The 24,135-nt window shown below is 44.2% G+C and overlaps 1 protein-coding gene across 4 annotated transcripts in view; it reads right to left on the bottom strand.

Moving 5' to 3' along the window:
* SCMH1 (Scm polycomb group protein homolog 1) overlaps positions 1-24,135 on the bottom strand; it is a 132,906-nt gene that overhangs the window by 8,742 nt on the left and 100,029 nt on the right. For all 4 annotated transcript variants that reach the window (XM_007453735.1, XM_007453734.1, XM_007453733.1 and 1 more), the window contains 3 exons: positions 15,126-15,326; positions 12,771-12,962; positions 931-1,125 (listed from right to left, as the gene is read on the bottom strand). In XM_007453735.1, the coding sequence (XP_007453797.1) occupies positions 931-1,125; positions 12,771-12,962; positions 15,126-15,326 (588 nt within the window). The remainder of the gene's footprint in view (positions 1-930; positions 1,126-12,770; positions 12,963-15,125; positions 15,327-24,135) is intronic.

Genomic DNA, 24,135 nt, shown 5'->3' with positions numbered 1-24,135 from the left:
GCCCCAATCTAGGTCTTTATCATTTCTGGTCTGGCCAGAAACCTAAGTAACCTCCTAAGTGGTCTCTCTCTCTACTCTTGTCCTGCCTCAGCTCCATCCACAACACAGTAGTCAATGATCTGCTGGAAACACAAACCTGTTTAGGTCTTGCCTCTAAGTAAAAGTCTCCAGAGCTTCGCATTACCTACAAGATCAACTCCAAACTCTTTAACGTGGCATTTAAGGTCCTCTATGATACAACCCCTGACGCTTGCAGGCTTTTTCCCTTTGAAGTCCCAGAATTACATTTTGTTTTTCAGCAATACCAAACTGCGTGTAGTTCCTGGTACAATCTGTGTTAGTTCTTATCCCTTTGCCCTTGTCCATACTGTACTCTCTTCCCTGGAAAGCTCTCCCTCCCCTACCACTCCTAATACATTAATATAGTCAACATTTAAAATGTTAGACACTTTCTCAAGGAAGCTTCCCCTGGATACCAAGCTTGGGCTAGGTGTTCCTTCTTGCAGTTTTCATGCAACTCAAAGTGTATCTCTTTAGCCACACTCAAGATGTTGTTTTCAAGTTATCTATTTAAGTGTTTGTCTCTCCCACAAGACTTTGAGCTCCTTAAGGACAAGAAGTGATTGATTTTTGCGTCCCCATGACAAACACAGACGGTGTTCAAATAAATGGCTCATGAATGAATGAAGGACTCCTTCCCTGTCCCTTTGGCTCTAGGTCGCTGGCTCTTAGTTTCTGTTATTCTCAAGCTAATCCCAGAGCTTCAATTGCTCCCCAGGGGCCTAGTCAGGCACAATGGTAGCCCAGACCCCAGTCCAACCTCCAGGCAGCAGGCAACAGAGTTAAGTCCTTTCTGGCCTCCCAGGGTTCAGGAAGGGAAGAAGGAATGAATGAGAGAGGGCAGGAGAGCCAGAACTCTGAAAAGCTTACCCCTGGAGCAGAACCTGTGCACAGCTGAGGCAGTGCTCAGTGGGAGGCCACAGGATGGAAGCAAAGGCCGGTACCCAGGGTTTCGAAGATTTTGGGAGGTGCTGACAAGGTTGGTGGGATTCAAGGTGGAGTCCATCGAGTCTGAGTGTGGCTCCAAGGACCGGGCCAGACTATTTCCCAGGGCAAAGGTCTCACCTGGAAAACAGTAAAACCAGAGTTACAGCAGGGACTAGCCTGAAAGGACTGCCAGGGCACTGGCTCCCAGGAATCTGTTTGGGTGGAGTAAGAGGCAGCAAAGCAGAGAGCCCTGGGCTGGGTCACAGGGTGCCTGTGTAGCAGTCATGGCTCTGGCTCTCACTAGGTGGCCTTAGTCAAGCCCAATGCCACTCTCTGGACATGGATCTCCTCAGAGACTTCCTTTTAGACTAGATGGTCTCTGAGTTTTCTTCTGGTTTGGATGTCTTAGGCTTTTTCTGACAAGGAGAACCTTACAAAAAAAAGAAAGCTATTCTGGGAAGAGCCTGCCCTAACACAAGATGCTAGAGCAGGGAATAGGGGTGCTGAAGGAGAGATACATTTGCTTAGAGGAGGGCACTTTAGAAGCTGACCCTCTTAGCCAGCAGGACACCTCAGAAATGCTTCTGGATGCCTGGCTAAAGGCCTGTCTGCAAAGGATCTGCTCCTATGTTTCCTCCCTCCTTTCATATTTGCCTTGTTTTATGGAAACATTCCAAGGAAACTGGGTTGTACAGTAGTGAGAGCATGGGCATGGAGCACAGAATCTGGGTTAGAATTTGACTCTGCCACTCAGCAGACAAGGTGCTTCCCTCAGGACCTCAGTCTCCTAACCAATAGCATGGGAGGCCCCTTTCTCCCAACGGGTTTGTGAACATCAAAAGAGAATGGCTAGGAAAGCCTTCGTAAAGGGAACCTCATCCTGACATTTCTACACCCAGGCCACGGCCCAACCCCACGCAGCAGCCCCTAATCCTTGCACTATAGAACCTGAAGCAGACTCCCTCTCATGGTTGGGTTCTACCCATACCAAGTCAGATCCTCTGGCCACTGCCTTCTCTGCTTATGGGGGATGTCTTGGGTCCTGGACCATATCACACTGTCCTTTGTGGTTTTTCTTAGAGATTAGGTGTTTAGATAATGCTTGGGATTCATACAGGGCCTCTGATGAACGCTAAATTCAAGGAAATTGTCTGGTATACAATAAGACCTCTTTGGCAAGATGGTTTAGGATTTTAGGACTACTTTCTAATTCTCACCTAAAATTGCTTGGTAAACCATGGGATTACAGTCAAATCTAGCATGAGACAGCTATTCATCCATATCTCAGGAAATTTAACTGATGAAGCCCTTTCCTAGAAATGGTTCTGAAGAGAGAAGTCTCTGAGGTGCTCTAGGATACCTAAACCATATCCCACCCCATTTCTGCAGGTGAGGTTTCAGATTCCTATTTTCCAGGAGAGATGATTATAGGCATGTCCCACTTTGAGACAAGGACAGGAATCCAATCCAGGAAACAGGATGCCTGGGTTCTACTTCTGGGCTCCTGCCTCTCACTAGGTATGTGATTCAAGGCAAGATATTTGTCTTTCCTGAGTACTAGTTTCCTCATCTGTAAAATGGGGAAAACTCACCCTTTGTCATGCTGAGAACATCAAATGAGAAAACAGAATGGGATGGACTTTACAAAGGTGGAGAGTTGTATTTTATTCTTCATTCAGAGTTAGAGTGTAAACCGAAGTTCTCTGCAATAGCTCAAGAAAAAAATGAACTCTAGTTTCTGTATTTATCAGCACAGTATTGACCTCACCTTTCTAGTACTCATTTTACTCAGCAAAGACCTACTTCACATGAGCTAACAGATGTGAAGAATAATTATGATGACAATGCCAGGGGTTCACCAGATGCTGATGCAAAATCAGTAAGTGTCTCTTCTCTTGGCAATGCTAAGAATGGTAAAAGAAATCTGGATTCTGGTTGAGAGGTCTGAAAATCTGGACTGGTGGCACCTGGACTAGGCAAGGTCATTAAATTCTTATCCTAATGAGCTGAAGAGGACAAATGAAGCATCATGCCCAAGGCTCTGAGAGGTCCTAGTCAGCTTAAGGCTGATCACATGAGGCCCTGGCTGCCTTCAGTAGGATGATGCCAGGGCAGAAGACTGCAGTGCTTTCCAACTGTGCTCCACAGAGCCCTGCAGAACTCCCAGCTCCATGGTAGAGCCTCGGCCTCATCCCAGCTTCTATCAAAACAGCTCTGGTTTTAGCTTTTATATACCAGAGTTTCATATAATCTTACCTTTGCAAAAAAGGAGTTCTACTGCTAAAACAAAACAAACTTTGAAACCACTGGCCCAGGGATCGGAAGTTGGGGCTGGAACACTTAAGTTCCGTTACTGGCATGATGATTAGTCAATGATCACCACGTTTTTTCTGGGATTCAGCTTGTGCATCTATAAAATGGAGATGAAATCCCTTAACCTCACAGGATCAACTTGAATTCACCAGTGAATGCTGGAGACATGAGAACAATCAGCATGAGAGGGAGCTCGTTCATTCATTCAACAAACACCCTTTGTGTGCCAGCCACTGTGCTAGGTATGGGGTATGCAGAGGTAAACAAAGACAAGGACCTTGCTCCTTACACAGCTATTTTCAGTGAGAAGCAGATCTTCTGAGTATCACATTGCAAGGCTGACCTTAAAAACTAGAGGTCCCAGTGGAGGATGACCAGAACGGTGGTGAGAGGCCTTAGAATTCATGGCAAAGGAGAAAGAGGATGGGCATATACAGGCTGGAGAAAAGTCAGAGGAGACAAAGACACCAAGGGCAGTCATGGGTAGAGAAGAGGGCTGGAGGTAGATTTGTTTTCAGAGTAGCTCAGGGGTAGGAGTTATAAGAAGGTAGATTTCAGCTCAACAAGGAAGGCATTTGGTAATCAAAAGTATCGAACAATAAAACTGATTTTGCCAAAGGTGACTGTGAGCAACATATCATTAGGGGTATTTAAGCAGAAGTCAGATGAACACAACTGTCTGCTGGGCTATAGACACTAGATCATCTCTGGAGCCATTTCTGCTTCTGAGATTCAAGGACTCTACGCTCAGAAGCATGCTTTCCCCTTCATGGGGGTAAACTGAATGATCAAGAAACAACTACAGTTGTGGATCTAAGAAACTTCTTACACCAACACAGGACTCAGAGGCTAGCACAGTTCTTACGCATGCTTAAGACCGACTTAAGTCTGTCCCATGTTAAAAAAATATCCTTCTCTGAACCACGTGTCTCACATCCTCTACTAAGTATCCTTTCATTCAACAAATACTGTTAAATACTTATTCTGTGACAGTTAGGGTGATGGATACTGAGAACGGTGAAAAAGATACATTTCACCCTTCCCCTCATGGAATATTTAATTTAGTGGGGAGGATGACAAAATACAAGCTCATAAAAAACAGAAACTTTTGTAAATATTCCTAAGAAAGGAATAGGGAATTAAGGCAGAAAATAACAGGGGGACCTTTTTAGATGAGGAGACCCTGAGAGGCCTCCCTGACCACTTGACAAGTTGTGCTCTGAAGAAGAGTCCAAGTGGGGGTGTGCCGGGTAGTGTGCTTGGTTTTAGGGTTCAGTGGAATGAATCCCAAAGCATTAGCTAAACAGCTGATTTCTAAGAAAAACTACAAAGGATAAGAATGTGGTCCAGGACTCAGGATACTCCCCACATGCAGAGAATTTTATGGGTCTGGGTAGATCACGGGAAAGGATCTGCTGTAGGTTCCCTGGTGCAATGGCTAGGGGCTGCTGCCTGGTCACGTACAGAAAGACCCTGAGGTCTTTCTGAGCTTGGAATATTCAGGGAAATGGGGAAAAACAATGTAGCTAAAATGTAGGGAACAAAGAGATGAATTTGGAGAGGTAGGCAGGGGCCAGATCATGCAGGACACTGCAAACCAAAGTAAGACATCTGGATTTTATTAAAAGTGCATTAGAGGGACTTCCCTGGTGGTCCAGTGGTTAAGAATCTGCCTTCCAATGCAGGGGAAGCAGGTTCAATCCCTGGTCGGGGAACTAAGATCCCACATGCCGCGGGGCAACTAAGCCCGTGCGCCTCAACCACTGAGCCTGTGCACTCTGAAGCCCACGTGCCACAACTGGAGAGAAGCCAGCGTGCCACAACGAAGAGCCCGTGCACTGCAGTGAAAGACCCCGCATGCCACAGCAAAGATCCCGCATGCCGCAACTAAGACCGGATGCAGCCACATAAATAAATAAATAAAAGTGCATTAGAACATCACTAAAGAGTTTTAAGTGAAGGAGTGCCATAATCTCATTTATGCTTTAAGAAGACCATTTGGGCTATGAAGTAGATAATAGACCAGAGAGGAACAAGAGAGGTAGTGAGGGGACCAGAGAGGCCAGAAAGGATCTCTCAGGCCAAGAGAGGGAGGATGATGGTGAAGGCAGTAGAGATGATAAGATATCCATGGATTCAAGAAACATTCTGGATTTCCGCTGCTAGCTAAGGATCAGACATACCCTACCTACTGCTTCAAACAACTAAAAGAAAAGACAAAATATATAAAGTAAGTTTTCAGACACTGGGCATTAGATAGTGCAGGATAGAGACTCCTGAAAGAGGGGAAACAAATGAGATGAGCCCTAGGCTTGCTCCCAGCTTACTGTGTGGAGAGCTTCCTGGCTACAGTGCAGGGAGGGGAAGATCAGACAGTGCCCAGTGATCTCCCTGAGTTGAGGAGTTGAAGCTGAGAGTCCAGGTAGAATGTGGCAGCTAAAGTTCACAGGCCAGAGTACTGGAGAGGTGATTATAACTGTATTTCATATGTTCAAGAAGGTAAAGCAAAGACTGAGCAGGTTAAGCAGACACTGAAGATATAAAAAGACCCATATACTGAACTTCTAAAAATGAAAATACAATGTTTGAGATGAAAAATACATGGGGTGGATTAACAGTAGATTAGACACTGCCAAAGAAAAGATCAGCTAACTTAACCATATCTGTAGAGTTTACTCAAAGTAAAACACAGAAAAAGGGCTAAGAAATATTTTAAAAGCATCAGTAAACTGTGGGAAAATTTCAGAAGGATTAATATATGTCTAATTGGAGTCCCCAAAGGAGATGTGACAAAATACATATGAAGAGCGAATGGGAGAAATTTTTTCAAATTTGATGTAAATGACAAACCCTCATATCCAATAAGCTCAGTTAACCCCAAGCACAAGAGGCATGAAGTAAACCTCACCAAAGTACAGCATAATCAAATTGCTTAAAACCAATGATAAACAGAAAACCTAAAAAGCATCCAGAGGGAAAAGACGAATGAATACAAGAGACCAAAGATATGAATGACAGAAGACTTCTCATCAGAGACAACGCTAACCAGAAGACAGTACAGCCACATCTTTAGCATGCTGAACAACAAAAAAGTCAACCTGGAATTCTAAACTCAACACAGGTGCCTTTCAAAAACAAAGACAAGGGCTTCCCTGGTGGCGCAGTGGTTGAGAGACCGCCTGCCGATGCAGGGGACATGGGTTCGTGCCCCAGTCACATGCCGTGGAGCGGCTGGGCCTGTGAGCCATGGCTGCTGAGCCTGTGTGTCCGGAGCCTGTGCTCCACAACGGGAGAGGCCACAGCAGTGAGAGGCCCACGTACCGCCAAAAAAAAAAAAAAAAACAAAAAACAAAGACAAAAAAGACCTTTTTCAAAGCAACAAAAGCTGGAAGAACTCAACTACAGTAGACATGACTATGAGAAATGTTACAGAAAACCCTTTAGGCAGAGAGAAGATGATGGTATGAAATGGCTCTACACTAAAGAATGAAGAATAGCAGAAATGGTAACTATAAAAGGGTAAATATGAAACAATATTTTCTTATTTGAAAAAAATCTTTAAAAGGTAAAGACCTGTTTAAAGTAAAATAGTAACAATGTAAAGTGGGATTTATAAAATACGTAAAAGTAAAATGGATAATAACAATAGCATAAAGGCCAGGAGGTGAGAAGCATACTGTTTTTTTTGTTTTGTTTTTTTTTTTTGCGGTACGCGGGCCTCTCACTGTTGTGGCCTCTCCCGTTGCGGAGCACAGGCTCCGGACGCGCAGGCCCAGTGGCCATGGCTCACGGGCCCAGCCGCTCCGCGGCATGTGGGATCTTCCCGGATCGGGGCACGAACCCGTGTCCCCTGCATCGGCAGGCGGACTCTCAACCACTGCACCACCAGGGAAGCCCTAAGCATACTGTTTTAAGGTTCTTATACTATATGTAAAGGGATATGATTATTACTTTAAAGTAGATGGTGATATGTTAAAACAAATGTATAATATAAACTAAAGCAGCCACTAAAATAACAAAACAAAGAATTATAGCTGACAAGCCAACAAAAGAAATAGAATAGAATCATTAAAAAACTGGATTAATCCACAGGAAGGCAGAAAAAAGGAAAAAGGGAACATAGAACAGATGGAACAAATCTCTCCACCCACAGCTTTTCCCTTTGTTCTTTGAGTTGCTGAAAGTATAGATCTGGGCTAGCTGGTACTTTCTTTTAGATAATTACACTAATGGTTCTTTTGGTATGAAAGGCAAGGTCTGGGCATTGTGTAGAAGGGGAAAGCTGAGACAAAAGCAAACAAAATTATTTTGCACCATAAATTAATTTGCAGTTGCCTGCTGATAGCTTGGAAGGGAGGAGGTATGGGATGGAGGGAACAGAGAAATCAGAGGGCAAAGGGAATTCCTCCAAATCTAGAATGGGTCGCAGAAAATGGCAATTGGCGGAGGCCTAAGGTGAAAGAGGCCAGTAAGATATTTGCTGTAACATCTGATAAAAACTAAAACAAAAATGCTAAATTGCTTCCTTTCCTTTGTGGTAAGTATCCTTCTTTCTATCCACGACTTCAGTACAAGTCTAGCACACCTAACAGACCTGTGTTGGTTTTTCCTTAGGGAAATGAAGGATGAGGAGCTGGATCAAACTGCTGGGGCAAAAAGCACTGCAGGAGAGACCATCAACTACAGGAAGTGACAGGGGAAAAAGGGATTAAGAACAGACTCAGAAGCAGGAATTCTGAGCTAGAAGTATGCACTACTACGAGGAAAATGTAACCTCATCCTGGGTTATGTGGGATGGGCGGGGGGGGTGTCATTTAATTTTATTTAGATTTGGATATCAAAGGAAAGGACAATCCCCAAATCTAGGAGGCCTTGCAGAATTCAAAAACCTCCAACTGGTCCCCCGGCCTACCTCTTGCTCTACTCCAGCTATTCTCCCACACAGTAAGCACCCTGAGTGAGCTTTTGAAAACACAAATCTGATTATGTTATTTCCATAACACAGTCATGACTTTAAATACTTCAATGGGTCCTCACTGCTCAATGACATAAAGTCTGTAACCTGGTCAATTAGACCTTTTCTGCCTGGGCCTTTGCTACCACTCCAGCCTCACTGCTCACATTCTTCTTTTCTACACTGTATTTCTGAAACAAGTCAGGTTTCCTCTTGCCCCTCACAGTCTCACAGGCTCAGTCAACAAGAACATTCTTCATCATCCCCTCTTCCATCTCTTTGGGTCTGTGGCACCTTTACCTCATTGTCCTACTCGTTCAGGTCCAAGTGTATATATCATTTCTTCTGGAAGGTCTTCCCTGACACACCGGGTTTGAACTCTTGAACTCTGAACTTGTTCCATTAAAGCACTCATCACCATGAATTAATTTGTTCGCTTATCTGTTCATATTCTTTACCAGGCTGTAAACTCTGTGGGTGTCACAACCTTGACTCCTAGTTTACAATGGAGCCCTCTATACCTAAATCAGAGCTGTCAATAAATACTGGGCTGACTGACTGTCTGACCGAATAATGGAATCACTACAGTTTCAATCAATTATAAACATTTGAGTCTTCTTAAAACTCTGACAGTTCTATGAGGAAACCTTGTGTGGGAATGAAGGGGCATCCTAAGAAATTATGCGTTCTTATCTGGCTTTTATTCTGTGATTTTTGGGATTTTGTCAGGAGAACCACTTTATAACCAGCTTAGAAGACCTGGACGGAACCGGAAAGACAGGCACGAGGAACTCACTGTCATGGGACAAATGATCTACCTCCTTCAGCAGAGAGGAACCAGCAGGCCCAGAGGTGATGCTAGGTGGATTTCAACTACAGCTAACATTAACAGTCACTGGGATCAGCTAAATTAATACAATCTCCTGTTTAATACCATTAGTTTTTAGAGGACCAGAAAGAGCTCCTTCTCACTTAATCTTTATAGGCCTCATACTTGATCCAGCCACGTGTGTAGTTCTTAAGAAGGGACTCTGAGCTGCCATTGCCTCCCTGAGGGATCCTTCCCTGACCTCTTCTTTCACCTTACTCCCAGCTCATCACTCCTGGCTGGGCCAGAGTACCTTTGGTTCCATGCTCTTACCACATACATGTTTACCTGTATCTCCTCTCTGAGCTGGGAACTCTTTTAGAGCAGGGATTGAGTCTGTTTTCTCTCTGTCTCCCCAGAGCCCAGTATAGGATCTAGCACACAGTAAGTATCTGATAAATGTTTGACGATCTGAACCAAAACAACTGGCCTGAATTCTTCAAAATGCCAATGTCATATCATGGGAGGTAGATAAAAAAGGCTGGAAAACTGCTCTAGATAAAAGAAAACTAAAGAGACAGGATAACTAAATGCAGTGGATCACCCTTCACTGGATCTTGGATTAGGGAAAAAAAAAAAAAAGCTACAAAGGACATTACTGGGACAACTGGGGCAATCTGAATATGGACTATATATATCAGCTAGTAGATTTTATTAATGTTAAACTTCTCGAGAATGATAATAGTATTGTGTTCCTTGTTCTTAGGAGATACATACAAAAGTGTTTAAGGATCAAGTCTCTCATCTGCACTTAACTCTCAAATGGTTCAGTAAATAAACAAAAAATATACAGAAACGCATACATGTATATATACTTAGAGAAACATAAAGTAAATACTGCAAAAAGCTAAGTGGCAAATCTAGGTGAAGAGTACATGGCTGCTCACTGTACTACTGTACAACTTTTCTATAAGTTTGAAATTTTTCAAAATAAAACACTGGAGGAAAAAACTAAGTCTCAGCTTAAGTAAGGAAGCCTAATGGGATGTACATTTGGTGACTATTTGCTATATTGGAAATGTGTAGTCAGTTACCCTACTTAGAAATGGGTAGGGTAGTGTGGAGACAGGGCTGTAGGGAAGAAAAAGGGGGCTGGTAAGCTCCTGGATAAGAGAGGTGGTATCTTCAGATGTGGAACTAGCAGAAGCGTGTAGCCAGGCAGAAGGGTGGGAGTAATAAACACCAGATCCAAAGGGCAAAGCAAAAGAAAGCCCTTATGCACATCAAGCTCTTTGGCAGAGGTCTGAGTAACTAATCAGAAAACTGTAGGAAATGAAAAACGATCAGAGGTGGAGCAAAGGGTCAGTAAGGCAGGGAGGGAGGTAGGTAGGCAGGCAGAAAAGATAAGTGAGGGAGCACAGAAGAGTTAGAAATCTAGGCAAAGGTCTAGTTTGTCTGGGCAGAGTTAAAACATCTCAGGGAAGCAAACAGAAACTAGGGTGAGAGCAGCCAAGTTGCTGAGCACCCACTATGAGAAACAGAGGTTAGAGAGCATAGGAGAGCACAGAGAGCTGGCTGAATCTGTCTGAAAAAGAGGGAAGGGAAGGGGGGCAGCCAATGCGGAAGGTGATAACCCTGGTCTTTGTCTCTTCTTAGTTGGTGAGGGAAGAAGGAAGAGTGGCTAAAGCCTGCTTCCTCTTATCTGGTAGTTGAATCAGAGAGATGCAAACTGGAACAGAATTCCCAGGAAAGGTCACACGCCCCAATCCCAAACTATCATCACGACTGCAGGCCCATGATGTATACCCCTACCAGCCTCTGCATGCTGCTACCAGTGCGTTTCTCTTGGTTGTTAGCGGCGTTATTGCATTTAAGAATTCTGGGGCTTCCCTGGTGGCGCAGTGGTTAAGAATCCGCCTGCCAACTCAGGGGGACACAGGTTCGAGCCCTGGTCCGGGAAGATCCCACATGCCGCGGAGCAACTAAGTCCATGCGCCACAACTACTGAGCCTGCGCTGTAGAGCCCGCAAGCCCCAACTACTGAGCCCACGTGCCACAACTACTGAAGCCCACGTGCCTAGAGCCAGTGCTCCACAACAAGAGAAGCCACCACAATGAGAAGCCGCGCACGAAGCTAACAAACAGTAGCTCCCGCTTACCACAACTAGAGAAAGCCTGTGCGCAGCAACGAAGACCCAACACAGCCAAAAATAAATAAATAACTTAAAAAGAAAAAGAAATGCTTAAAAAAAAAAGAATTCTGAGTTCCTATTTCTTTGAGAAATCTCTCTTTAGACTAGCAGCTACACTCATGGACATGCTACCCTCTCTCGTGTATCCATTCTTCCAGAATCTCCGGTAGGGCTAATTTTAATTATTGAAGTGCAGCTCAGAGTTCCTGAATGCCAGCATCAGGGGATATGTAACAACCTGCCTTTGTGTGCACCAACTCCACCGTGCCCAGCCCAGACTCCCAGGGCAATATCCTAACTACAAGTAAGAATGCCCTTTTCTGTTCTCAGAGAGTGTGACGCTGAAAGAAAGCAATCTAGAGTAGGTCAGATGAGAAGTTCCCTCTGAAGAAAAGGGTCAGTGAGAGGGTCACAGATATGTCTGCAAGGACCAGATGGTGGGGACCCCAGAAAAAGCATCTGAAATTCAGGCATCTTTTTGCCCTGCCTGCAAGTCATATAAGCAATTCTCCTTTGGGTGCAGCAGTACAGATAGAGGCGATGGATGGGGGGTGATGGGTGAGCAGTCACTTCCCCAGCACATTCTTCCACAAGTGGCACTTTTATCAGGAGTGATTCTGACAATGATGAAAAGACAACAGGGAAGACAGTGTGGGAACAAGACTTGTGCAGATCAGAAGGGACCACCTTTTGGAGTTACGCTCCCCCATCACCAGGCAGCACAGCCCCAGCGCTGACAGCACTGCCTCTCTATTCCTCTGGCCAGGACAAGGTCCACAGGACTCTTTTAAAGAGCCTTTCCTCCCTCTCGCCATAATGACCTACCTTGCTACGTTTAAGGCCAAGCTTCCCTTCCCTCCCTGTTGTTCTGTGTCCTGTGCTCCAGATTAGAGATGCCGAGTTCCATTCACTCAAACCTCTCTCAGAAGTGCTTAGTCACTGATCCGGCCACGTGGCATCCGCTTTCCCGTTGTGGGTCTGGTATGTTAACTAAGAAACTTATTTTCCAGCCTAGTTAGAAACAGCAGGAACTTGAATTGACTTGCTAGACTGGCGGCGCTGGAGGAGTTATGGCCACGTGCCAAAGGAAAGAGTTGATGGCCAATCACCGGGAGCAAATTTCTCAATCTGTAGCCTGAGACTAAACCTTCCCGCTGGCGAGGGAGTTCTATCTTAGGCCTTTGCTGCCAGATTCACACGGGGAGATGTCCTGTGACTTCACGGTGGCTCCACATGCAGATTCAGGAGAATCGTGAACCACCATTTTTTTAGGGATAAAAATCCAGAGGAAAGAGGGTTAATCCTAAAGATAGCAGACAAGATCCTGAAGAGACAGTAAAGATGAGAGGAGACCAAAAAGTGCCAGACATGGCAAAGTTAAGGGACAGAAAACCAGATCTTGGGGTAGTAGGTGCCAGGCTAGCAGGTCTGAGGGCTGGCCCTGGGCCCGCGCTGCTGCTGCGACTGCTACTACCCTGCCCCCCTTTCTTAGCCCAGACCCCGTCCCAGCTCCTACCTGGTAGGTACCTGTCGTGGCTGTGGCTGTACTCTGTGGTGGTGAGTGACAAGTGAGTCTGTGTAAAGGGCTGGTTGCCAAACAGATTGTCACTGTGAAGGTTGTGGCAGAGTTTCTCCAGGAAGCGGAGGACGTAGGTGATGCTGTTGACGGCTGGGAGGTTGAGGGTGTGCTGCTCACGGTCAAACACGGCTGTGGAGTTAAGCGAACAGGGCTGAGCGCGTCAGCTCCTCAGCTCAGCAGTGCAGGCAGGGCAGGAGGAGTCCAGCCCACTGCTTGCCTCAGGCTTCCCTGCTTACACAGAGGCAATCGGTGCCCAGGTTTCCTCCCTCCTTCCCCTCCCCTCCCTCCCTTGAGGGTTTGATTTTTGCCTCCAACTCCAGGGCTTGCAATGATGGGAGTGGCCAGGGCAGGTCTGTTGCACCTGGGGCTCTGGAATGATTTTACTTAGCCTGTGAAACAACTGAACGTAATTCTATCTGCTCCATCAGTTGGCTGGGCCTCCTCCAGGAAATCTGTTCATTTGGGGTTCCATTTCCATAAGAATTGCCCAAGAACAGAGAAGCTGGGCAGAAGAGGAGAATACAGCTATTGCCAGCAGTGGCTGAGGTGTACAATCTGATCTGGATAAGGGCAACTAGAATTTCGGCAACATGTGGAACTATTCCATGCCTGTTTTATTTTTAAAGTCCCCACCTATTTCTATTCAAAATGTATCTGTATAATCCTTAACAAGCAAAAGGCCTCTACATCTGTCTCTGAGGGCAGGAAGGAAATGGGGAGATAGGTCATTCTCAGGAACCAATTTTGGGACAGAGGAAGAACCCTAGAGAAGGTGTGGGTGAGAGCTGCTAAAGAAAAGTGGTAAAGAAAGCCGGGTCCCTGTAGACTGCTGCACAGAAGCAAAGGAGAGGCCAGGCAGAGGCTTCAGCCTCAGAAGGAAAGGGAGGCTTGATTTCCCATGCAGTTTTCAGCCTTTTATAGCAATTCCCTCCCTGCCTGCCCCCATCCTTCATGCAGCCAATTACTCCCTCATCCGGGCTCCCACACCACCCTGCATGCGTTTCTCACATATTATATAACACCTCCCACAGTTAGCTGTGAGCTAGTCTTTCTTTTCCATCAGGGCAGAGCCTGAGCATGTCATCTTCTTTTCTTCCCTTCCCCTGGCCAGTGTCTGGCAATAACCTCTTAACACAGAGTAAGGACTCAATGAATGTTTGCTAAAAGGTGGTATTTATGGGGTCTTCCATGTCAGCTGGGTTTCCTGAGGCTGGATACTGCAACTAGTTAGAGGGCAGGGGCAGGAGATTACGGAGTAGTGCACAATTAAGACCGAAAGGCTGGGGCTTCCCTGGTGGCGCAGTGGTTAAGAATCCGCCTGCCAATTAAGAATCCGCCTGCCAATCTCACTCTCTCACAGGTGAGAGCCCTGGTCCGGGAAGATCCCACGTGCCGTGGAGCAACTAAGCCCATGCGCCACAACTACTGAGCCTGTGCTCTAGAGCCCGAGAGCCACAACTACTGAAGCCCGCACGCCTAGAGCCCGTGCTCCGCAACAAGAGAAGCCACCGCAGTGAGAAGCCTGCGCACCGCAATGAAGAGTAGCCCCCGCTCGCCGCAACTAGAGAAAGCCCACATGCAGCGATGAAGACCCAACGCAGCCAAAAATAAATAAATAAAGTAAATAAATTTATTAAAAGACAAAAAGATTGAAAGGCTCTAGGTCAAGTCTTCACAGGTTTGGTGGGTAAGAATGGGGTTTTGGACTTAGGAAAACTGAAACAGAGCAGGGCACAGCAGAAAAAGTGACTATTCTCAGTGAACACAAACCAACCAAAAAACCATACTCTGTGCAACTGACTCAAACTCTCATAGCAGGAAAGAGAGGGATGATTCTTCCCACTCTGCCCTGAGATTCAATTCCCTTGTATCAGGGCTGGCTTAGGACTGGGAAGCTAAGGAGTCAAAAGAATGGGAGAAGGGTTCTGTGGTTCCCTGAAGCCAGCTAGGAGGCTATGGCAGTCTGGAGAAACTCTACTGTTTCCACAATACAGCCTCCTCTGGATTTTTTCTCGTGATCATCTTTAAAGCAACGCAGCCACATATTTTCTGTATGGGAGAGGCTAGGCAGGGAGACAGAGTCTGCGTGGGTATTCTACTTGGCAGTGATATGCAGAAGACCTGGAGGGGCTCTGGGAGTTGAAAATGAGGACTCTCTGAGAAATGGAATACTTTCATATTTCTCCAGAGCCTACAGGTGTGAAGTAGAAACCAGGATGCCTTGCTAGAAATTAGCCAGTTGAAAAGGCCCGCCCCTCTGACTAGGAGCCATACCAGCCCAGGGGCACTTACCTGAGATAACTGCGCCACCGTGACCCTGTTTGAGGAAGCCGAAGACGGTTTTCTGGTGATAAGCACAGTCGATGCAAGCCTGCACAGCCTGCTGCAACACCACGGAGGCTTGGGCTGGCCCAAAATGGTCAGGGAGCTGCTGGACCTTCTTCTTATCTAAGTGGGGGCCTGTGCTGCCATTCTTGTTCAAGTAAATGCAAACTGCAGGAGACAAAGAATCAAAGCAGCTTATAGAGTATCCAGGGTAGAGAAGTCAGACAACCGTGCTCTCCTCGTCTTTCATACCCCGGCTCTGGTCTCTACAGGATTCCCAGCTGCTAAGCTGTGAAACACCGTGGGAGGGGGTAGAGGGTGGCTGTACCCAGCTGCTGCCAGCCCAAACTGCATGACCAAAGCTCTGGGAACGCAGCCTGCTGGGAGAACAGCCCAGACCAGCCAAGGCACAGAACTTGCACTTTGTCTTCTGTACGCTGAAAAGAAGATCTAAGCAATTTTCCAGATGTATGTACTTTCATTTTCGGTCCTTGGTTGCCTTACATATTCTTGGTACCTCTTACATGCTCTGTGTATGGAGCTGGGGGCTCTGGCAATATTAGTGCTTGTGTGTGTTTGGCTTTGGACTTAAGAGTGGTCAAACCAGCAGTCACTTGCCTTGCCTTCCGTTCTGGGCCTTAGAGTCCCTTTGTTATCTTCTACATCCACACTCAGGCTCAAAGAAAGTAGTGAAAATAGAAGAAAACTGGAATAAAGAAAAACATGCAAAGGACCTGAGGGTCCCACCGATGTATTTCTCTGTTTCAGTAGTTTCTCCTGTCAAGACAGCTGGGCACTCTCCTAATTGCAACCTCCCACCTGCCACTGTGCTAGGGCAGAGGCAGGGCGAGCACGGAAGAAAGAGGCAGTCCTACCCATACTTGCTTCTTGGTCTCCAGAGAGGACCTGCAGCTGCCTGGCCAGCTACGGCATTCCTTCTGCTGACCTGACTTCTAGGCTTCCACTTGAGTAGGGGGTACTCTGCTTCTTCACACTGTCCTGGCTCACTAACTGAAGGGCAGGAGGGCAAAAAGTCTCTTTTGTTATTAAAGGCAAAAAGGTAAGAGCAGTAGCTGTGTGGGCTGTGGATGGACTGCTGTCCTCTTTGGGCCTCAGGTTTGCCATCCACAAAATGGAGGGGCTGAGCCAGATGCTGTCTGAGGATTCTTCCACCGTCGTCCTTCTAAATCTAAGGGGAAGCAAGATGGAGAGAAGAAAACAAAGAGAGAGAGGCAGGATGTGGAAGGTGACGGCTGAAAAAGAAAGAAAGGAAAACAAAGAAAAGGGTAAACAAGATGCATTGAAATATATATTTAACTCTTTTTTCTCTTAAAACCCACTAAAATGAGCCACATAACAAGAAAGGAGACAACTTAAAATTCTGGAAGCTGGAAAGCAGAGTGACAAAGTAGTAACTGACTCAGCAGACCCAAGAATGCTGAATCCTTAACCAAGAGTGGGGAATGATGAGAGCCAAGCTGCTCCATCTTATAATTCACAAAAGGCCCAAGAATGGGCAGGGGCCCCTGCAGGTCGGTGTGAAGGTAGACTTAATAAAAGAAGAATTGGCTGAAGCCTGTTAAGAAATGGTTAGAATTTCCATGTCATAATATGACTCTTTCATTGAAAACAAAACAAATAAAAATGAGGAACTCAAAGAGAAAAGAGTAATGAAAATAAGTGAAAACATTATGTGGGATCTTCCCGGACCGGGGCACGAACTCGTGTCCCCTGCATCAGCAGGCAGTGAAAAGACACTTATTAAAATGTTCATAGCAGGTTAGTCATAATAGCCCCAAACTAGAACCAACCCAAATGTCCATCAACAAGAGAACAGATATACAAATTGTGGTATATTTATTTACTGGAATACCACTTGGCATTAAAAAAGAATGAACTATTGACGAATGCTTCTCAAAACAATATTTTGAGTGAAAGAAACCAAAAACAAAATAGTACACACAATCTGATTCCATTTATACATTAATTTCAGGAACAGGAAAATCTAACCTATGGTGACAGAAATCAGAATAAAGGTGAGAGTGAAGGCTGACCGTAAGGAAGCATGAGGCAACATCCAGGGTGGTAGAAATGACTCTTATCTTGACTGGGGCTGTGGCTACATGGCTGCTTATATTAATTAAAACTCATCAAATTGTATATTAAGATATGTACATTTCACTGTATGTAAATTTTACTTAATTAAAGCACATAAAAAGGAAAAAATATAACCAGTTCAGTGATGATTTAAAAAAAAAATTCTATATGGATTAAAAGGGTGAAATAGGGCTTCCCTGGTGGCACAGTGGTTGAGAGTCCGCCTGCCGATGCAGGGGACACGGGTTCGTGCCCCGGTCCGGGAAGATCCCACATGCCGCGGAGCGGCTGGGCCCGTGAGCCATGGCCGCTGAGCCTGCGCGTCCGGAGCCTGTGCTCCGCAGCGGGAGGGGCCACAACGGTGAGAGACCCGCGTACCGCAAAAAAAATAAATAAATAAAAGGGTGAAATACAAAAGCCAAAGGATAAAACCTTCCAAAGACTGTGATTCCCAGATTCTTTGACATTCCTTCCACTGATCTCTGTGATACTTGACCAATAAACTATGGTGGAAATGACACTGTGCCAGTTTCTGGACCCAGGTCTTAAGAAACTGGCAGTTTCCACTTCTTCTTTCTTGGGACGTTCACTCTTGGAACCCAACTGGCATGTGTGAGGAGGCAAAGCCACACTGTGGCGAGGTCCATATGGAGAGAAAGCAACAGCCAGAGCCAACCTGTCAGCTCTGTGGTGGAAGTGGATCCTCCAGTTGGGGTCAAGCCACCACAGCTGACACTGCAGGGAAGAGAGACCAGCTTTTGCCACCCAGCACTGCCCACATTGTTGTTTTAAGCCATAAAGTTTCATAGTGGTTTGTTATGTAGCAAAAGATTACTGGAACAGAATGTGGTATCAGAAATAGGGTGCTACAGTAACAACATGTGACATTGGCTTTGGGACTTGGAAGCAGAAAGAAGCATAAAAGGCCACAAAAAGAATGTGAGTGAAGCTGAAAGGGCCTTGAATAGAAGCCTGTAAAAGGTTGGGGTCTAAAGGATTCTGTACTAGTCTATTTTGCACTATCTCTGCCGCTATTAGTCTGAGGTGGCAATGCTTCCACCAGAATGAAACTTGGTGGGTTTTCTATGAACACTATTGAAATTTACTTCATTAGCTAAAAGCCACAATCACAAATCTCTTGAAGATAAGACCTTCTCTACTTTGGGCTTCCTGTATAGCTGCTGTGAGACAATGCCCTTAAGATTCGTAAAAATCTTACTGTTTAAGGAAGAGTATCTGTGAGACTTGCCCTTACGATTTTTATAGGGCCTTTTGGTCTGAAGGAGACTATGAAGCATAGTCTTAAATCATTCTGACATCTTAACGAAAGATTTTTATTGTCCCATTCTGGATTTGACCCTTTCTTAATTTAGAACTATTTGCCTTCTGGAGAGATTGGAAATGAGAAGCATTTCCAGACTGTGAGTCCTGGACTTTTTTATTTGCTATGTTTTTTTTTTGAAGCTCATCTCTCTCATCTTACATTTTTATCATAGGCAGTGAGAAGCCAGGTGGCACTTCATTACTTTGTCTGGAAATCTCCTTATATTTCACTGAGTTCATCAGGTACATTTCCTAGTTCCATGTTACTGCAGGTGACAGTGTTATCAGACTTTCCATCACTACCTAGCAGGTGTCTTCCAATAAGATTTTCCTCACTTTCCTTTAAGCCCTCACTGACAGCCTTCTTAAGACCATTCAGGCTTCTATTCTCAAGTTTCTAAGAGAATCATTCTGGCAGAAGCATTGCTAGCTCAGATTAAAAGGGGGCAGAGATGGTACAAAATGGAAAGAATTCTTTGGACCCCCAACCTTTTACAACAAGGAGGAAGACTGAGAAGGCAATCTCAGGTTTCCTATGGAAAAGGAAAGATGATTCAGAGGACAAAACCAAAGAGCCATGCAAACAACTCCCGGAAAGTAGTATTGGATCTAATTAAGGAACTGGCAACATATGCCCAGCTGGATTTCAGAATTTCTATAAACCAGTGACTGCTATGTGCCTCCAGGTTTTTTCCCCTTTGAATGAATGTATCTATAAGTTATCCTATGCCTACCCCATCACCGTATGCTGGGTATGTGGGGAGTAGACAACATGTTTCTTTAGGTCACAGGTCTTCGGTCTGAGAAGAATTACACTCAAGGAGCTATATCTGAGAAACTGCATCTGAGAGGTCTCATTTGTACCTGGATCTGACTTAGATGATGAGATGCCAGATCTGGAGCCCAATGTTGTAAAGGGATGAGACCTTTAATGGGGAGTCTTGCAAGGGGAAGAATAAATTTTCCAAGTGGTAAAAATGTAAATAACTTATGTCCAGAAAGTGGACTGAGGTGGTTTTAAAATATGGTCCATAATTCTTTGACCCTCTTCCCAGCAAGATAGTGGGGTCTACTCCCCTTCTCTTGAATCTGGGCTCTGTGACCGCTTGATCAATAGAATATGATGGGAATGATGCTCTGTTGATTTGGGGGCTCAAGCCTTAAGAAAATGGTAGCCTCCACTTCCTGTTTCTTGAGACACTTGCTCTTAGAATCCTGTCACCCTGGGATGAGGAAGCCCAAGATACCTTTTGGAGGCATCCGTGCACAGAAGAACCAACGGCCAGCACCAATTTTGTTAGCCGCATGAATGGATCATCTTGGAAGTGGATCCAATAGCCCCAGTTGAACCACCTCAACTGATGCTATGTGGAAGAGAGATGAGCTGCCTCTGCTTTAATTATAGTACAGTCGAATATACAGATATTACCTTTTCCAGGAATATAAAGGTTATATACTTTTTCTAATTTATGCTTATTCTCTTATTTTAAAAATCCTTCCCAATCTTAAGGTCATAAAGATATTTTTGTATATTGTCATGTTTTTGGTTTTCTACTGCATCCATGATATCAGAATTAGAGGCTGAAGAAAAGATTCAGAGAAGGGTCCAGTGTGGAAGGAACTTGGAAGTAGCCACTTCATCCTGACAAGTAAAAAGCTGAACAACCTGCAAAATCATCTATCCTTTTTAGATCCATCAGAGAACTGAGGTCACAGGGCAAACTGCTGCTCCCCACCAAGAGACAGACCGGTGAACACAGAGACTCACAATTTACTAAAAAGAAACCGCCACAGGAACTCGTGCAGAGGTAGGAAAATCTAAACTACAGAATTCCTACTGGAAGCTCTGTGTGAACAAGTCTAAGAGTTAAAAACTCCAGGGGGGATCCACTCATGGGGTGGGGGTGGTCCCACACTTTTGTGAGTTTTACCTCCAGAAGCTTGACCAGGTTCTCACAGTGAATATTGGAGAAAAATCCCCTCATGCTTCCAGCAGGGGGAGGGGGAAAAAGGAGCCATTTAAAAATATGCCAGAGCATTCTGTCCTTCTTAACAAGGCCTACCCTCAGGAGAAATTATTTTACCAGATCTTAATCTGCTGGGACTTGATCAGAGCTTAACCTACCTGGGGGAAGGGAAATAACCAACTGCAGCCCCCTCCAGCCATCCTGCCCCATCTAAGGGGCATGAGGGGGACTAAGAAGCACTGGTAGAGTTCACAGTCCAAGAGCACAGTCTCACCGAAAGACTGAGACCTAATCATAGGACTATAGAATACTTCTTCTGCCCTCATACCTTATCATTATATTACTAAAGGCCTATTTATAAGGTAAACTAAAAGGCAGAAAAATGAAGTTTGAAGAGATAGAGCAAGCATCAGAACTAGACTCAGGCATGGCAGGGATGTTGGAATTATTATTATTATTATTTTAAAAAATTTTATTTATTTATTTATGGCTACGTTGGATCTTCGTTGCTGCGCACGGGCTTTCTCTAGTTGCGACGTGTGGGCTTCTCATTGCGGTGGCTTCTCTTGTTATGGAGCACGGTCTCTAGGCGTGCGGGCTTTAGTAGTTGTGGCTCTCAGGCTCAGTAGTTGTGGCTCGTGGGCTCTAGAGTGCAGGCTCAGTAATTGTGGCACACGGGCTTAGTTGCTCCGCGGCATGTGGGATCTTCCCAGATCAGGGCTCAAACCCGTGTCCCCTGCATTGGCAGGTGGATTCTTAACCACTGCGCCACCAGGGTAGTCCTTGGAATTATTAGATTAAAAATTTAAAACAACTATGATTAATATGCTAAGTGTTCTAATAGATAAAGCAGACAGCATACAAAACAGATGGACAATGTATGCAGAAAGATGGAAAGTCTAAGAAAATAAAAAATCAATGCTAGAGATCAAAAACACTGTAACAGAAATGAAGAATGCCTTTGATGAGCTAATTAGTAGACTGGACACAGCCAAGGGAAGAATCACTGAACTTGAGGACATCTCAATAGAAACTTCCAAAACTGAACAGCAAAGAGAAAAAGAAGACTGAAAGAAAAAAGCCTCCACCCAGAATAGACTGGGTGTCCAAGAACTGTGGGACAACTACAAAAGGAGTAACATACACATAATGGGAATACCAGAAGGAGAAGAAAGAAAGGAACAGAAGAAATATTTGAAGCAATAATGACAAAGAATTTCCCCAAATTAATGTCAGACACCAAAGCACAGATCTAGGAAGGTCAGAGGACACCAAACAGGATAAATGACACAAAAAAACGACATCTAGGCATATTACATTCAAAAATGCAGAAAATCAAAGATAAAAAATCTTGAAATATTTCAGAGGAAAAAACCATCTTACCTATAGAGGAGCAACAATAAAAAATTACATCCTTAGAAACCATGTGAGCAAGAAGAGAAGGGAGTGAAATATTTAAAGTGTTGAGAGAAAATACCCACCCACTTAGAATTCTATCCCTCGAAAAATTAAAGTGAAGGAGAAACAAAAATTTTCTCAGGGACTTCCCTGGTGGCACAGTGGTTAAGAATCCGCCTGCCAATGCAGGGGACACGGGGTTGAGCCCTGGTCCAGGAAGATCCCACATGCCACGGAGCAACTAAGCCTGTGTGCCACAACTACTTGAGGCTGCTCTCTAGAGCCCATGAGCCACAACTACTGAGCCCACGTGCCACAACTACTGAAGCCTGTGCGCCTAGAGCCCATGCTCCGCAACAAGAGAAGCCACCGCAATGAGAAGCCCTCGCAACGCAACGAAGAGTAGGCCTCACTCACCGCAACTACAGAAAGCCTGTGCATGGCAACAAAGACCCAACACAGCCAAAAACAAATAAATAAATAAATTTATAAACAAAACAAAACAAAACAACTTTCTCAGACAAAGAAAAACTGATGGAGTTTGTTGCTTGTAGATCTGCCCTGCAAGAAATGTTAAAGGAATTCCTTAGAGAGAAGGAAAATAACATAGGTCAGAAACTTGGCTCTACACAAAGAAAAGAGCATCAGAGATGGAACAGGTAAAGGCAAAATAAGAACTTATTATTTTTTTTAAAAGATTTTTTTTTGACATGGACCATTTTTTAAGTTTTTATTGAATTTGTTACAATATTGCTTCTGTTTTATGTTTTGGTTTTTTGGCCCACAAGGCATGTGGGATCTTAGCCCCCCAGCCAGGGATTGAACCTGCACCCTCTGCACTGGAAGGTGAAGTCTTAACCACTGGACCACCAGGGAAGTCCCCTCATTCTTAACTGATCTAACAGATAACAGTTTGTTCAAAATAAAAATAGCAGTGATGTATTTGTGTATGCTTATGTATATATATATATGTACATGCTTATACATACTTATGTCTAAGTGAAATGAATGACAGTAATCATACAAAGGATGGAAAGGAGGAATTAGGATTGTTATATCTGTGAAGTGGTATAGTGTTATTTGAAAACAGACTTGGATTAGTTATAATGTTATTTGCAAACTTAAGGGTAATCATTTAAAAAAGTAAAAAAGAAATATAACTGATATGCTAAGAAAGGAGAAAAAGTGGAATCATATAAAATGCTCAGTTAAAACCACAAAAGGCAGAAAAAGAGTGGAAGACAAAAATAGAAACAAATTACACAGGCAAAAAAATAGAAAACTGTAACAATTATGGTAGATATTTACCCAACTATATCAATAATCATTTTAGATGTCAATGGTCTAAATAAACTAGTTAAAAGAAAGAGATTCTCAAACTGGATTATAAAATAAGACCCAACCCTATGTTGTTTATAAGAAACCCACTTTAAATAAAAAGACACATAGATTAAAAGTAAAGGGATGGAGAAAGATATGCCATGCTAACACTAATCAAAGGAAAGTGGGAGTAGCTGTATTAATTTCAGACAGAGCATATTTCAGAGCAAGGAAAGTTATCATAGATAAAGAGGGGCATTACATGATATAAAGGTCAAATAACTAAGAAGACATGTCAGTCCTTACTGTGTATGCACCTAACAACAGAGTATCAAAATACAGGAGGCAAAAATTGATAGAACTGCAAGGAGAAACAGGTGAATCCACTATTACAAGTGGACACTTCAACATCCCTCTATCAGAAATGGACAGATTCAGCAAGCAGTAAGGACACTGTTAAACTCAATAGCACCACCAATAAACTGGATATAACTGATATTAGAGGCTACTTTGACTTCACCCAACAACAGCAGAACACACATTCTTCTCAAGCTCACATGGAATATACACCAAGACAGACCACATTCTGGGCCATAAAATACACCTTAACAAATTTAAAAGAGCAGAAATCATATAATATGTCTGTTCTTAGACCACAATGGAATAAAATCAGAAATCAGTAACAGAAAGATAAGTGAAAAATCCCTAAGTACTTGGAGCTTAAACAACACATTTCTAAATAACACATGGGTCAAAGAAGAAATCTCAAGAGAAATTTAAAAATATTTTGAACTAAATGAAAATGAAACTATAACTTATGAAAATTTGTGGGATACAGCCAAAGCAGTGAATAGAGGGAAATTTATAGCATT

This window comes from Lipotes vexillifer, unplaced genomic scaffold (assembly GCF_000442215.2).
Source record: "Lipotes vexillifer unplaced genomic scaffold, Lipotes_vexillifer_v1.1 scaffold213, whole genome shotgun sequence".
Classification (NCBI taxonomy): Eukaryota; Metazoa; Chordata; class Mammalia; order Artiodactyla; family Lipotidae; genus Lipotes; species Lipotes vexillifer.
The sequence above is the reverse complement of the archived record's forward strand: the minus strand, read 5'-3'. Positions and strand labels throughout refer to the sequence as shown.